Source organism: Prionailurus viverrinus, chromosome D1 (genome assembly GCF_022837055.1).
Source record: "Prionailurus viverrinus isolate Anna chromosome D1, UM_Priviv_1.0, whole genome shotgun sequence".
Lineage (NCBI taxonomy): Eukaryota > Metazoa > Chordata > Mammalia > Carnivora > Felidae > Prionailurus > Prionailurus viverrinus.
Window position 1 is genome coordinate 76,416,703 of NC_062570.1, and position 14,369 is coordinate 76,431,071.

The window sequence follows — 14,369 nt, forward strand, 5'->3', positions numbered from 1 at the left end:
TTATGGATTTACTTTGGATATTAAAAAGAGTCCTTCCTGCTTGCCCTCTGTGGAATCTGCTGCCCCCAAAAGAGTCAGCAATGGAGCAGCTCTGGGGGCCAGTGGGATGAGGTAGTCTGTTGCCTTGGTGACGGCCAATGAGAAATGTGTGTTCTCCATGCAGCTTCCTGAGAGGGCATCCACTGAGTCATTCAACAAACATTCATCGAGCTCCTAAAATGTGCTAGGTATTGTTCTAGGTGGAGAGATTTATTGGTGAACAAGAAAGGCAAAAATCCTACTCCTTTGGAGCTTGCTTTATATTGGGGAGACGCAAGAAATAAGTCAATGACTAAATCATTACTTTAGATAATAATGAGCACTACAAAAAAAAAAAAAAAAAGCAGGGTAAGGAGGCAGAGAGACCTGGGTGAAGTGGGAAGCTTCCTTGGGCGGGGCCTCCCAAGGATCTGACATTCAAGTGGAGACTGGAGTCATGTAAAAAGAGAGCCACACAAAGATTTATGGAAATGATGTTCCAGGTAGTGGGAGCAGTCCGTGAGGAGGGTGTGCACTTGGAATGTTTGAGGAATAGCAAGAAAGCTGATGCGGATTGAGCTAGGGGGAGATGGGGGAGAGAGATAGTTGGGAGGGTGGGCAGAGGCCTGGTAAGATGTTTGAATGTTTTCAAGATATTGTGGAAAAGTGCAGTGGGAATTTTTGCAAGGGAATGGGACCTGACACATGGTTTAAAAAGCAGACTATGGGGGTGCCGGGATGGCTTGGTCAATTGAGTGTCTGACATGGGCTCTGGTCATGATCTCGTGGTTTGTGACTTCGAGCCCCACATTGGGCTCACTGTCGTCAGCTTAAAGCAGAGTCCACTTAGGATCCTCTGTCCCCCTCTCTCTGCCCCTCCCCCACTCACACTCGCCCCAAAATAAATAAATATTAAAAAAAAAAAAGCAGACTATGACTGCTGGGGGGTGGGGGTTTGACCGAATTGTAAGGGGAAAGAGAAGAGGCAGAGGGAATGATGGGAAACTGATAGCACCAGGCCAGGGAAGGAACAATGATGTACTGGAGCAAGGTGGGAGTAGTCAGGGGTGGTGAGAAGTGGTTGATTTGGGGTTTTTCTTTAAAGTATAGTGACAAGGGCTTGATGGCTTGGATGTGGGAGTATAGGGAAAGCAAGTCAAAGATGACCCCAGGTTTTTTGGTGGGAGCACCTGGTGAATGAATGCTGGTACTCTCTCCTCAGAAGGTAGCAGGAAGCAAATTTGGGAGGAGGGAAAATCCAAAGTCCTTATTTGGCCATATTATAATTTTTCCCCCATGGTCATTAAAGAAGTTTTTTAAAAACAGCTTTACTGGCATACAATTTACCTATTGTAGAATGAACCTATTTAGAGCATAGAGTTCAGTGGCTTTTAGTGTATTATGAATATCTGATTTTTTCACCCACCACTACAATCAACTTTAGAACATTTTCATTACCCACCCCCCCCCCCCCAATAAATCTTGTGCTCTTTAGCTGTCACCTGCTAATCCTTCCTTCCCCTTTCCTTCAGCCCTAGGCAACCACTATGCTTTCTGTCCCTGGGGATTTGCTGACTCCAGACATTTCACATAAATGGAATAAGATGTGTGGTCCTTTGTTACCAGCTTCTTCCACTTAGTGGGTTTTCAAGATTCATCTGTGTTTTAGTGAGCATCAGTATTTCATTTCTCTTTATTGCTAAATAATATTCCCTGGCATAGATATATATCCTATTTTATGCATCCATTCATTGGTTGATGGACACTGGGTTGTTTCCACCTTTTGGCTATTGTGAATAATGCTCCTAAGAACATATGTGTATAACTTAGTGTGTCGGCACATGTTTTCATTTCTCTTGTGTATGTACCTAGGAGTACAATTGCTGGATCATATAGTAACTTTAACTATCCGAAGAACCATTTTACATTCCCACCAGTAGTATACAAGCGTTCTAATTTCTCCTCTTCTTTGTCAACACTTATCATCCGTCTCTTTGATTTTAGCTGGCCTAGTGGCTGTGAAGTGGATAGCTCATTGTAGTTTTGATCTGCATTTCCCAGATGGCTAATGATGTTGAGCATCTTTTCATGTGTTTATTGGCTTTTTGTATATCTTCTTTGGAGGAACATCTATTCAGATCCCTTGCCTAATTTCAGACTGGGTTATTTGTCTATTTGTAATAGTTTCTGAATAGTTCCAAGTCTCAATCAGATATATAACTTGCAACTTTCTCCCCTGTTTCTGGGGGTTGTCATTTCAATTCCTATGGTGTCCTCTGAAGCACAAATGTTTTTGATTTTGATGACGTGGTCATATTACATTGAAGACACCTTATGGTAGTTGGCTATATAAGCCTGGGGTTCCAAGGAGAGACTGGGGCTGGGGATACACATTTGAGAATCATCCATGTACTGACAGTATTGAGCACAGGTCCCGTTGCCATATCCCAACAACAAGAACATACACAGCCATGTGGTCCCTTCCTTGCCACTATAGATATCTGCTGGGTGTATTCTGTGAAAGTTACCTTAGCCAGACAGGTCTATACGTTCAGAACCCCCACTCAAGAAATGCACTTATAGGAGGAGATCGAAATACTTAGTTATCAAGGAAGATTTATGACCTTGTTGAGATGAACTCTTGTTACTGTTAATGGATGTGATGCTGCGAAGCTTTGACAGAACATATGTCTTGCTTTATTTTTTAATGGAACACGCTAAAAGCCCCATCCCACAGGACCAACTAATTACCGAGACTTCAAGATAGAGAGCTCTAAAGGTCTTACCCAGACCACCTTTTCCCTTTGCTGGGGTCACTGTGACTTCCAGGGATCCTGGGATTTCTGAGATCAGTAAAAAGGTCTTTGAAACAACAGTTCAAACCTACCAAAGGCTGTTCCTGTTGAGGTGTAAACAATCCAGAGGAGTCGGGGCCTGGCTCTCACAATACAACATGGTTTATGGGTATTCTCATTCACAAAGCCCACCTAAACTTGAGGAATCCTATATTCTACAAGATGTGTGATTTTAATGCTAGTTTTAAATGCAACTTGCTCCAGGTTGGAGGAAAAAGTCCCGACTCTGTAATGAAAACACCAGGTCAAGGCAGACAGATCCCCTGTGGGCTTGAGTTGAATCCCAGAAGAGCTGGAGAATCAGTTTAGCTTTGACATCAGTTTACCTCTTAATCTTTCAGCTCCACTACTAGAGAGCACAATACACTTCTTTGTTGACTTCCCTTCTTCCTCCTCAGCCATCAGGGGTTCGAATTTACCTGTTTGTTCACTTTCTTTTTCATCTGCCCAGGGACCACACTGTAAAGGGCCAATTGACTGGCATACAGAAATATCCAGAAAAATAGGGCAGAGATCGTAGGAACATGTAGATAGAAGCTTCTCTCTTCTAAGCAGGGCTGCCAATTGGGTGACCTTCAGTGGGGGTCTCCTGGGGTCATACTTATGTAGGGGTTAGAAATATGGAAAGTGAAGGAGGTGGCAGAAGTGAGAAGGGCAGATCTTTATCAGTGAAGAGACTTTTGAAACGTTGGAACTGGTTTCCAGGAAATGAGGGAGGGCTGTGCAAAGAAGTTTCTTTCCTCCCCTGAGCCTGTAAATGTTCAAGGGGTGGGTGGGCTCACGGGAGCTCAGTGTGAGCGAGCCGAGGAGCTTTAAATCCTGCGGGGCGCATTTGGTCTAAATCAGAGGTTCTGTCATCTCTGATTTCACCACTCCGCATCCTAGTTATAAATAACATCCCGGGATAGAGAAGTGCGACAAAACCTGGGTGGGACATCTTTATAGGGAAGGCCCAGGGTCCGGAAAGGGGGTCACATAGTGGGAGGTGGACTTACCCACAACAAAGTCTAACTTTGCTCCCCAGGGAATAGCTTTGGGGTGGGGGGAGGGCCCCAGAGGAACTGCAGGACAGGCCAAAATATAACTATGAAAGGAGAGTAGGGCTTTTGACAGAACCATCAAGAAAGTCACCAAGAAAAAAATGGTTAGGAATTTCCCCTATGTGGCAGCATTTGCCCTGTAGAACCGGAAGGTTTGCAAACAGACTCCCCAAGCCCCCACTGTAGCTCACTCCAGCGTGGGGACCCTTCTGCACCCCCTGCCTCAGCACCCTCCCCTCGCACCCCTAAAGCGTGTACCCAGTGACCGAGGCCACCGGAGAGTGCGGACAAGGCACAGGTGTGAGCACAGACTCCGCCGCCAGCCCCCTCAGTCCACTCGCCCCTCCCCACCCCCACACAGTTGCCGAAGCAAATCCCGAGTAATTGTTTTCCGGGGAGGGGCTGGGCGCGCTCTGTGGCGCAGCGGGGGTCAGGGTTCCCCCGCAGGGAAAAAAATCCACCCGTGAGGGCGCGGCTGCTCTTGGTCTCGGCCGGGATGCACTGTGGCAACTTCGGCAGCCCCCACAGCGGCGGCGAAGCAGAGACGGCGACAGCAGCAAGGCCAGCGCTGCTGAGCTGGAGCGCGTGAAGCCGAGGGGGCGCCTTGCGCCTTCAGCGTCTCCCTTTCTGCCGCGCGTCCCGGGACTCCAGTTCCGGTGCTTCTGGTAGTAGCGGCTTCCGCGCCGGCAGCCCGGGGCCTCGCAGCTCCGCGGGCGAAGCAGGAGAACCCGATCCCCGCGCCGAGCGCAACCTGCCGGAGTAGCGGAGCCCCGCGCTCCCGCCCCTGCTCGGAGGCGGGCGCAGCCGCAGCGGGGGCCGGGGCCCGAGCCCGGTGTTGCCACCGCCCGCGGTGGGGGGCGGGCTGGAGGCGGGGCGGCCGGGGCCGCCTTCCCGGGCGCGATCCCCTAGCGCAGCACCCAGCGCTGCCGAACCACCTCCCCCGCTGCCCGCTAGCAAGTTTGGCAGCTTCGTGCCCGGCGCGCCTCGGGATCGAGGCGCATTTGTTTCCTCCTGAATTCCGCGCGCCCCGTTAGGCGGGGACCCTCGGGAGCGATGCCGAGGGATGTGATTTTAGTTGTGTGGTTCTGCGTGTGCACCGCCAGGACAGGTAAGCACGGCTGGGCGGTCGGAGGCATCCCGGGGAAGGGGGGGAGCCGCGCCGCTGTGCCCAGAGCCGGCACCGGCGTCGGGAGACCTGGAGACGAGCTCCGCGTTGGTCCGGGAAGGGGGCGAGGCGTGGATGGGTCCCTCGGATCTCTCTGCCCTGCAGCAGATAAAAGGGTGAGAAGAGGGACTCACGGGCTGGAAGATGTCCCCATGAGTGCCCCCTTTCTTGGAGACTCGGCCTCGCGGACGCTGGAGTGAGGGGCGCGGCCGAACCGGCGCACCCTCCTGCTGCTAGTAACCGGCTTCCGGGTCGAAACCCACAGCAAGTCCCGCCCGCAAACCCTACACCCCCGAACTTGAAAGGTGCGGTGAAAACCTCTCTCCCAGTGCCGGGCTGGGTTGGAAAGGGACAACCGTGGGAGTCGCACCCGCAGAGAGAGCGCTTCCGGCCCTCGGGCGGGCGCGGCCGCGGCCGGGGAGGGCAGGGTGCGGGGTGAGGGCTGCGGGCGAACCCCGGGATTCCGCGGTCTCGCCTCGTTCCCTGCTGACTCTCCCCAGGGGAACTCCAGGAACATTCTCTTCCCCTCCACCCTGCCCTCAAGGGCTGGACGAATAATAATTCGGGTGAATTGGAACCGTGGAGACAATCCAGGGAGATTTTCTCAAGCTCCAAACCAGTTTTTCCTTGCTGTAATTGCGGTTTTGGATTGTGGAGGGAGGACTAGGATAACTGGCATAATTTCCGAAGTCCCCACTTGGTTCTGCCTCCAGAGACGCAGTTGTGAGGACTCCCAAGCGCATCTCCTTCCATCCGCTCCCACTTGCCCCAGCCCTTATATCTCAAGGGGTTTGGAGACCCGTTCTCAGTCGTCTTCTCCACGGGTCTCATGGTAGAGGTGGGAAGATGGGGGTGGGGTGGGTGGAGTAGGCACTTTATGGGCAAAAATACGGCTCTCAGATGCGGGGGGTGGGGGCGGGAGCGTGGCGAATTTTTATTCCCGGGCTAGCCAGCGTGAGTACGCGCTGTCGACTTTGCACCCAGAACCGGCGTGTAGTCACTACTCCCTTTATCTTTCCTTCTTTTGCCGCTCGCATTTCCCTTCTCTAGAGCCATAAGCCTCCTTCCCAGGCCGGGTGGCAAGTTTATTGGAAAAGGGCTGGGGAGGGGAGCTCGGCTTTGGTTGGCCCAAAAGTTCCCTCCGTTTGCGCCCCAGGCGCCCCTCTTTGGCAGTTAGCCCGCCTGAGGATACAAAGTTGGGCGTCTAGGAGCTTCCTGCGGACCTTTTCCATTTCCCCAGCGGGGTAGCAGCTTTCCCTTTGCTTAATGGAAGAGCGAGGGGTGTGGACTCTCCAGGGACAAAAGGAATCCCCATCCCTTTCGTATCTTCACCTGAGCTTCCCGAGGCTGCAGAGACGCCAAGGCTCAGTCTAGCCGAGAATAGTTGCTTCTTGGGTATGGGTACATCGGGATGAACTAGTCTTTTAAAACCAAGAGCACATTAGAAGAAATGCGCCCCCGGAAGATCAGGACGGGCGAGGCTAGTGCAGAACATGGGCTACCAGTCCTGTGCGCGGCAATCTGGTGCTGGTGGGCATTTTACCGAGGAACGGAGGGAGAGAGAGAAACTAGATGGGGGAGGGGGCAGCTTATCGGTCATTTCACATCCTCAAGTGCACATCATTATCGTATGCCTAAATCCTTTGTTCTCATTAATCTTTTGAAAAGTCCGCAGAAAGTGCTTCCATCCCAGAATGAGTGACTGTGTCTCTGGGGTGCATTGTTAGTGGGTACTTTTAAGAACACAGCCTTTTCCCCTTCCCCACACACCAACCTCTTTTAAATCTTGTAATAATTCTGTTGTAGGAAGATTCATTCATTCATTCATTTGTTCGTTCAAATAGTGGAGCACCTTGCTGGGTGCCAGGATTCCTTGTGTATGCAAAGAGGAAACAACTTGGTCCTTGACTTCCAGGAACTTAAAGCTTAGCTGAGAATCTAGGTAGAAACTGGAAAACATTTTTATTCTACAGATTGATGGGAGTTAGGAGAGAGAGAAGTATAAGAAGTCTCAATGAAAGAAATACAGAGGAGGAATGGTAGGCTTGAATTTTGAGAAGGGGTGGTTGGTGGTCTGGGAAGGCTTTAATCGGGAGGTGGGTGACATTTGAGAGTTGTCTTGGAAGGCTTTAAGGAGTTTTCCAGGAGGGCAGACTGGGGAAAGCATACCAGGCAGAGGACACAGCCTGTACCCAGGCAGGAAAGCATGGTAGGATCTGCCCTATTGGTTGTGGCAGTTGCTTAGGGAGCTTGGGTTTTCTGTGCCACTTGGCACTTAAACACCAGAGGCCATATAGTTCTTCTGCAAAAATTATCAGAAGAATCAGGATGGGGGGGGGGGTGGAATTATATCTCAAGTGTTTCACTTACAATTTCTTGTGTCTTGAAGGGGCATGATCAGCAGTTTTCTGGGGACAGCCTCTTTGATTTGCCCAGGAACCATCATCCATCCTCTATGGCAGCAGAGCCTGGCTCGTGATTAGTTTATCAGGATCTGAACAGCCGCTTGGAAAGTTTATTTGTCAAGTGGGGCAATTGTTGTCTGGGCTGTTAACAGTCCAAGATGAAATAAACATGTGGTTCACTTAGTGAGCTTCTCAGATATCACCGCCTTTTAATGGAAATGAATAGATGATATCAGGCACATTTTAATTAAAGCAGCACTGCCTTGCAGTAGCAGTTACATATGAAAAGATCTAATGATAGGTGTCACAGGAAGCTGCTTAAATTGCTCATTGTTCAGGGCACTTGTTTTAGAGAGTTAAATGGAGTCAAGATAGGAGGTGCTGTTTTCCAGTTCTTGTTATTTCTAGGTGAAAAATAATTCTGGGATTTTCAGGTACATCGTTGATAATTGATAATGAACATTTAGAAGACTGCAGTAATAAGGGTGATAAGATATTATGTCCGTGGCTTTTCTCTAGTGGCTTGGATGTGTGAATAATACAAAACTCTCTTTTGTAGTTTGTTTTGGTCACCAGGGCCCTGGTGGAGGGGATGGGCAGGGAGCCCCTGGGGCCCCTTTTGCTGCCTTTTGCTGCCACCTGCTGGAAAGGAGAGCTTTTCTTTTTGAAGTACCTCCCGGGCTATTCATTAACTATGAAATCATAAAACTGTGAACAGAGCCCCCAACCTGCAATAATTATGTGCAGTATTTGCCTGACTTAGAACAGGCATAGAGCCTATTCTTCAAAGATATTGCTTTTGGGGTATTAAGCATCTTTGTAGGAGTCCAGGGGTCCAAATCCGATCAACTGGTTGTGAAATCTTGCAGTTAAACGAGGTCTTGGAGCATCTCAACACAGCGTCTATTTCCACTGTGTTGATGAGGAGAAAGCAGCTGTCATCATGGACAATGAGCTGGATTAGATTGAAGTGAGCCAGGTCCAGGAGGATTTGCTTGGGAGCTTAGGCCCAGGGTGCTGATGGTGTGCTGAGTGGGTTTGGGGCCTGAGTATTCCCTGGGCAAGGCTAAGACCAGCCATAGCAGGTGTCTTGGGAGGTTAGGGTGGAGGTTCTGAATCATAGAGCCAGGCCTCAAGTGCCTCTGTGATGGTGACACACTGCCTTCCAGGTTTTAAAAAATGTTTCTTCCCTAGAAGCTTTTTATCCTACTTAATTCCAATTCCCAGCCTCAGACATTTATAGAGCAGTTATGGCCAAAGTAGAAAACTTTAATAGAGTTTCCTTGGAAAGGGCAGGAGCTCCATGCGTGGACAAGAAGCAGAAACATTAAAATAAAAAAAATTATTTTTTATGGAACTGACACTCTCATACTACAGAAGGTTCGGGAGAGGCCACGTAAATGCTACCTTATTAATAGATTTTCTGATTCCCTCGGCAGTGTGTAAAGCGCTATCATTTGTGCATCCTGCTATCGGCACGAGGCATTTTCATTCTGAAGGACACCAATTAAAGGGAGAGAAGAAAACTGTATCTGGAAGCCTTAATGATTTCTCTTGTTCTGTTTTTATGGGATGTTCTCATAACAAGAGCAATACTGTTACCTTAAAGCTGGGGAATCCCTTCACTTGTGGGCTCAAGGAGGAGGAATGAATGTAGACTTAATATTGAGATTTCCCAAAGCACAGCCAGAGTGAGAAGCCCTTCTAGGTCAGTTGGGCATGTGGAGGGATTGGGAGGAAGGGGGCCACCTGTATATTTTGTACAGTTCTATAGAGTTGAAGACCAGGGAGCTGTCTTATGAGAGACAGATGTGGCAAAGCCCAGCTGGGCACCAGGTGTGTCCTAGGAGTGTTCCCACAGTTTATGTGGGAAAAAGAACCTTATGAGGGAATCTTAATGAGGCTGGGAGGCAGGTATGATCATCCCCATTTTACAGACGAGGGAACTGAGTCTTGGAGAAGTGAAGTGATTTTTCCCAAGTTTTAGTAGGGGGCAGAGGCAGGACTGAAGTTGACTCTTGGTTTAGCGTTGTTTCCGCAACACTTTCTAGTTTGAGTGTGCCGTATTCTCACTTGGGGACAAGGAGCCAAGGGCACCGATGGGGTGTGCTGCTAGTTCTACAGAATGAATCTGTTTGGGTGCCTTGTAGGCCTGTCTAGTTGCAGGGCTCCTAGTCTGGGAGTATGTTAAGAACGACCGTTATAGTGGGTCTTTAGTCCCTGCTTAGGTCAACTGCTGCCACAATAATATTGCATAACAAACCATCCAGAACTCGGTGGCTTAAAACATTTATTCTGGTTCATGTGTCTGTAGGCTCTTCTGGTTGTCTTGACTCGTTTAGGTCAGATTTGGCCGGTCATGGTGCCAGACTCAAGTGGGGTGTCTCCATGTGTCTCAGTTTCCTTGGACCAGTGGACCAGTAGAGTCATGTTCTTTTCATCCTGGTGCAGAATCACAGGAGAACAAGCCCTACCACACAAGCACATTCAAGCCCCTGCTTGTGTAATGCTGCTAACATCCCAAGCATCCCAATGACCCAAATAGGTTGCATGGCCAGGCTCAAAGTCCAAGGATGTGGAGTTTACTTTTACTCTAATAGAAGGAACTGCAAAGCCACACGCCAAAGGGTATGGGTCTGGAAGGGGTAAACATTTGACTCCAATAATTCAGTCACCCACAGTTTTTAAAGAACGTCTCCTTGGCCTGAATACCATCCTGTCCTCTGGTGGTGTCCCCAGATATGCATATTGCTCTGAGGTCATTGTCACCTAAAGCAGTGACACAGCATCCACTCGTCAGTTAATTAATTAGGTTCTAAATTCAGGGCGTACCAGTTGACAGGCCCTGTGTGAGGTACTGGGGCTACAGGGACGTTTCCTTCTTCTTGTCCGGCTAAGGGCACATTCCCCAGATCTCTTTCTAAATTCCTAGCCAGAGAAAGGCCAGCTTGGAGGTTCTCTGGAGATAAGTCTTGATTTAATTTCTGCCATATAGGTGTACAACACTATAGATCAAACTGAAATATTAGTTCTTTTCCTGCCTTTTCAAGGTGATCACAGAACCGCTGATATCTGAGCTCACTTTGAGAAAAACATCACCAGTCTCACAAGAGGCTCATGGTGCTATGACTTGAGCCAATAGACGCCCATCAGCTCAGTGCTTCTTTGCACAGAGTTGGTATTCTGGGATCAGTTTTTGCGAACTGAGTCTGTGTGAGGGATGAGCAAGTAGGATGGGAACTTAAGTGAGATCATGATGTAAAGTTGGAGCATATCCTCTTCCTCCTCCTCTTAAACACACACCTCAAGGGTCACTTGGGTGGCTCAGTAGGTTGAGCCTCTGACTTCGGCTCAGGTCATGATCTCGCAGTTTGTGAGTTCGAGCCCTGCGTCGGGCTCTGTGCTGACAGAGCAGAGCCTGGAGCCTGCTTCAGATTCTGTGTCTCCCTCTTTCTCTGCCCCTCCCTCACTCACACTCTGTCTCAGTCTCTCAAAAATAAATAAATGTTAAAAAAAAATTCACCCCCACCCCTCCAAGCCCTCCAATGATTTCCTATTGCAATTAGAATAATATCCATCTCCTTGTTGTGGCTCAAAAGGAAGGGTCTAGTCTTTGGCCTCATTTTCTACCACTTTCCCCCTGCCCACTCTGCTCTAACTGTACCAACTTTTCTCTGTTCCCTGAACATCGTTTGCAGTGTGCTGTTCTCCACACCTGGAAAGCTTTCTCCCCAGATCCTGCCATTACCAGCCCCTGCAGGCATTCACATTTCAGCTCAAAGGAACCTTCCCTGACTGTGCTTTCTAAAGCCCCACCCAAGTTGCTTTGTATTCCATCACTTTGTTTTATTTTCTGCATAGCATTTATTGCCATCTCAGATTATCTATTTTTTTTTTTTTTTGGTCCTCTTTTCACGCCTTACCCCAGGAATGCATGCTCCAGGAAGACGGCTCCAGTGCCCAGCCATGCATATTAGATAGTAAAAACTCAGTAATACCTGTTGAAAAGGTATTAAATGAACGCGTGAATGCAGAGTGAGTAGAAGAAAGATTTGTCTTTGAGTAAACTGGTCTCATAAGTGGCTGCATTTGGAAGGGGCAAATTTGAACCTTTAGCTTAGAGGACAAGGAGAAACCTGACAGAAACGGAGAAGGCAGTTTACGTTCTGTGCCTTCAGTTTAACCCTTTGTCCGCCTTGGCAATGACAGGCTACAGCCAGACCAGCCTTCCGTTGCTACAGCAGCTCCTGTTTTTCCTCATAGGAAAAGAGTAAGGAGAGGGTAGATTTCCTTCCTCAAATCTGTGGAGGAAGGGGTGAAGGTGAGAGAGCTGATGAGGTTGTAATAGCTCACGATGTCCTGATGAGCCTTCACTCAGCCTCCCTGGGACAAATCGGTGCGAGCTTTCCAAATCCTGCCTCAGCAACTGCATTACCAGCAGACAAAAGTTGACAGCTGTTGCTGATTAAAACATTTCTGACTGTGCGATCAGAATTGCACTACTGAGATGCTAAGTGTAGATAGATGCTGCCTTTATGGCTTAAACACAGTCCCTTACAGTGGTCTCTAGCCTTATGAATCCATGTAATCGGAAGTCACTTTGCAATCACAAGTGTGCCATTGCACAGAAGGCCCCCCTGGGTGAGAGAAAGCCTCAGGCATTTGCCTTTCTTAGGTAAGGCTCAGAGCCATGTTTCCCTGCACTAAGGTTCTCCAACATCGTTGTCAGGGTATTTAACTTTCAGGAATCCCCTTGGCAGGAATTCTCTGTTGTTTCTCTTTTTTGGCCACTCCCTCCAACCCCCATCTCAAACAAGGGCAGGATTCCTCTTCTTTTTTTTTTTTTTTCCTTTTTTTTCTTTAAAAAAATTTTTTTTTAACATTTATTTTTTTGAGGGACAGAGAGAGACAGAGCATGAACGGGGGAGGGGCAGAGAGAGAGGGAGACACAGAATCGGAAGCAGGCTCCAGGCTCTGAGCCATCAGCCCAGAGCCCGACGCAGGGCTCGAACTCACGAACCGTGAGATCGTGACCTGAGCTGAAGTCGGACGCTTAACTGACTGAGCCACCCAGGCACCCCTGGGATCCCTCTTCTTTGTCCTCTTCTGAATCATGATGAATAGGGAACACTCTCCAGAGTGATGGTGGTGTCAAGGTTTGCTACTGCATCAGTTTCTGAAGCAGGTAGATCAGGGCTACTATCCAGTATCCTCAGTCCCCAGATCTGAAAAAGCTTGGAAGCACAAAGTTCCTTCAAAATTCATATGACAGCAGAAGCTACTACCCCTGAGCTGAACTCATTTGGTGGTGAAACTTGACCTCAACTGATAGGAGGCTAGGTATGGTCTTTGTTTAGCCAACTAGAGGACAACTTCATAGTTTTTGCTCCAGAAAGACTGTGTTTTGATTGTGGGGTACTGATTCAGACTTTGCTTAGGGTGTTCCATCAAATGTATATAGGCCACAGTATCTGATATGATAATACATTCTGATATGATAATACATTCTGAATCTGAAATGTAGTTGGCCCTGAGGGTTTTGGATAAGAGATCATCAATCCTTAATGCATGGGGAATGAGCGTGGGGGTGGGGACAAAGAAACTACAGTGTCACTGGGCCTTTGGAGCAAAGAATCGCCCTCCTTTCCCTCTGGAAGGTAGCATATGCATGCACTCATCACTGGCTTCCTGGTATACCGTGCCACTCTTGGCCTCTATAATTTCTGTTCCATATTGCTGCCAGCAGTCTATATTTGAAGCCAAGACAGCTCTTTGTGTTTTTGTTCTTTTTTTTTTTTCAGTGGTGGGATTCGGGACGGACCCTGACCTGCAGGTGGATATTATCGCTGAGCTCGACCTCGTGAACACCACCGCTGGAGTCACTCAGGTGTCCGGACTGCACAATGCCAGCAAAGCGTATTTATTTCAAGGTAAAGACACCTCCTCCTTTGCACGGGGGCAGAGCTTGGGGATGGAGGATCTGTCTGGTGAGTGTTCATATGGTGTGTGTTTGTCGGAAGATCATCTCTGCTATTTCTCTTGTGTTATTGTCATAAGGAATGTTCGTAAATGCCGAAGGTGTTGAGATAGTCGAGGGGTTGTGTTCTGTGGGTGGGAGGAGGGGCACTAGAGGCATGGTTGTGAAATATTTGGTTTGGTGGTGAAATTTTTCCTTGGGTATTTTTTTGGGGGGGATCTAAAGTCGCTTGAAGTTGCAAAGCCCTTGAAAGCCATTGGCCAGCCATATTATTTTTTTACATGATATTTCTTTAACTGTTATCTTTATCTTTACCTGTACCTATACTGTACCTACACCTATCCTTATTCATAGATCTCTCTCTCTCTCTCTCTCTCTCTCCCTCATTTAATGGGCACGTGAGCACAGAGGATGTTTTATGGATGAATTCTCTTAGGGGTGCAGCTTACTTGGTTCTCAGTAACCCAGGGAGTATAGTATGTTTCTTAAAAGCCCACTGCCTGAGATCAAATTCTAACTCTGCCACTTATTGGCTTTGAGACTTTGGGCAGTCCCTTAGCCTAACTGTGCCTGATGTCCTCGTCTAAAATACTGGTACCTACCTCCTGGGGCTCTTACAAGGATTAGAGGAGCTAATCCATCGGAGTGGTTATGACAGCGTCTAACACATACCGTGGATCCTTAATAAGTACTAGCTGTTAGTCTGGAGCTCCTGCTCTGGACCAGGCAACATGCTAATAATAGGGTTGCCAGGTACCAGTAAGAGTAAATAAGAAAGGTGCAGCCCCTGTTCTAAAATGTGATGAGAGAAACAGTCATTACCCAAGGAATCATTGAATGACAATTGCTGTACTTACTGTGAAGGGGATGTATAGCCTGCCAAAAAGTAGTATAGGGAGAAATGGTGGT

General features: G+C 48.3%; 1 protein-coding gene across 1 annotated transcript in view; it reads left to right on the top strand.

The window, feature by feature from the left end:
- The first annotated feature begins 11,511 nt into the window (after positions 1 to 11,511).
- Positions 11,512 to 14,369, top strand: part of NELL1 (neural EGFL like 1) — a 416,591-nt gene continuing 413,733 nt past the window's right edge. Inside the window, exons 1-2 of the mRNA XM_047823242.1 lie at positions 11,512 to 11,518; positions 13,285 to 13,413. Of these exons, the coding sequence (XP_047679198.1) occupies positions 11,512 to 11,518; positions 13,285 to 13,413 (136 nt within the window). The remainder of the gene's footprint in view (positions 11,519 to 13,284; positions 13,414 to 14,369) is intronic.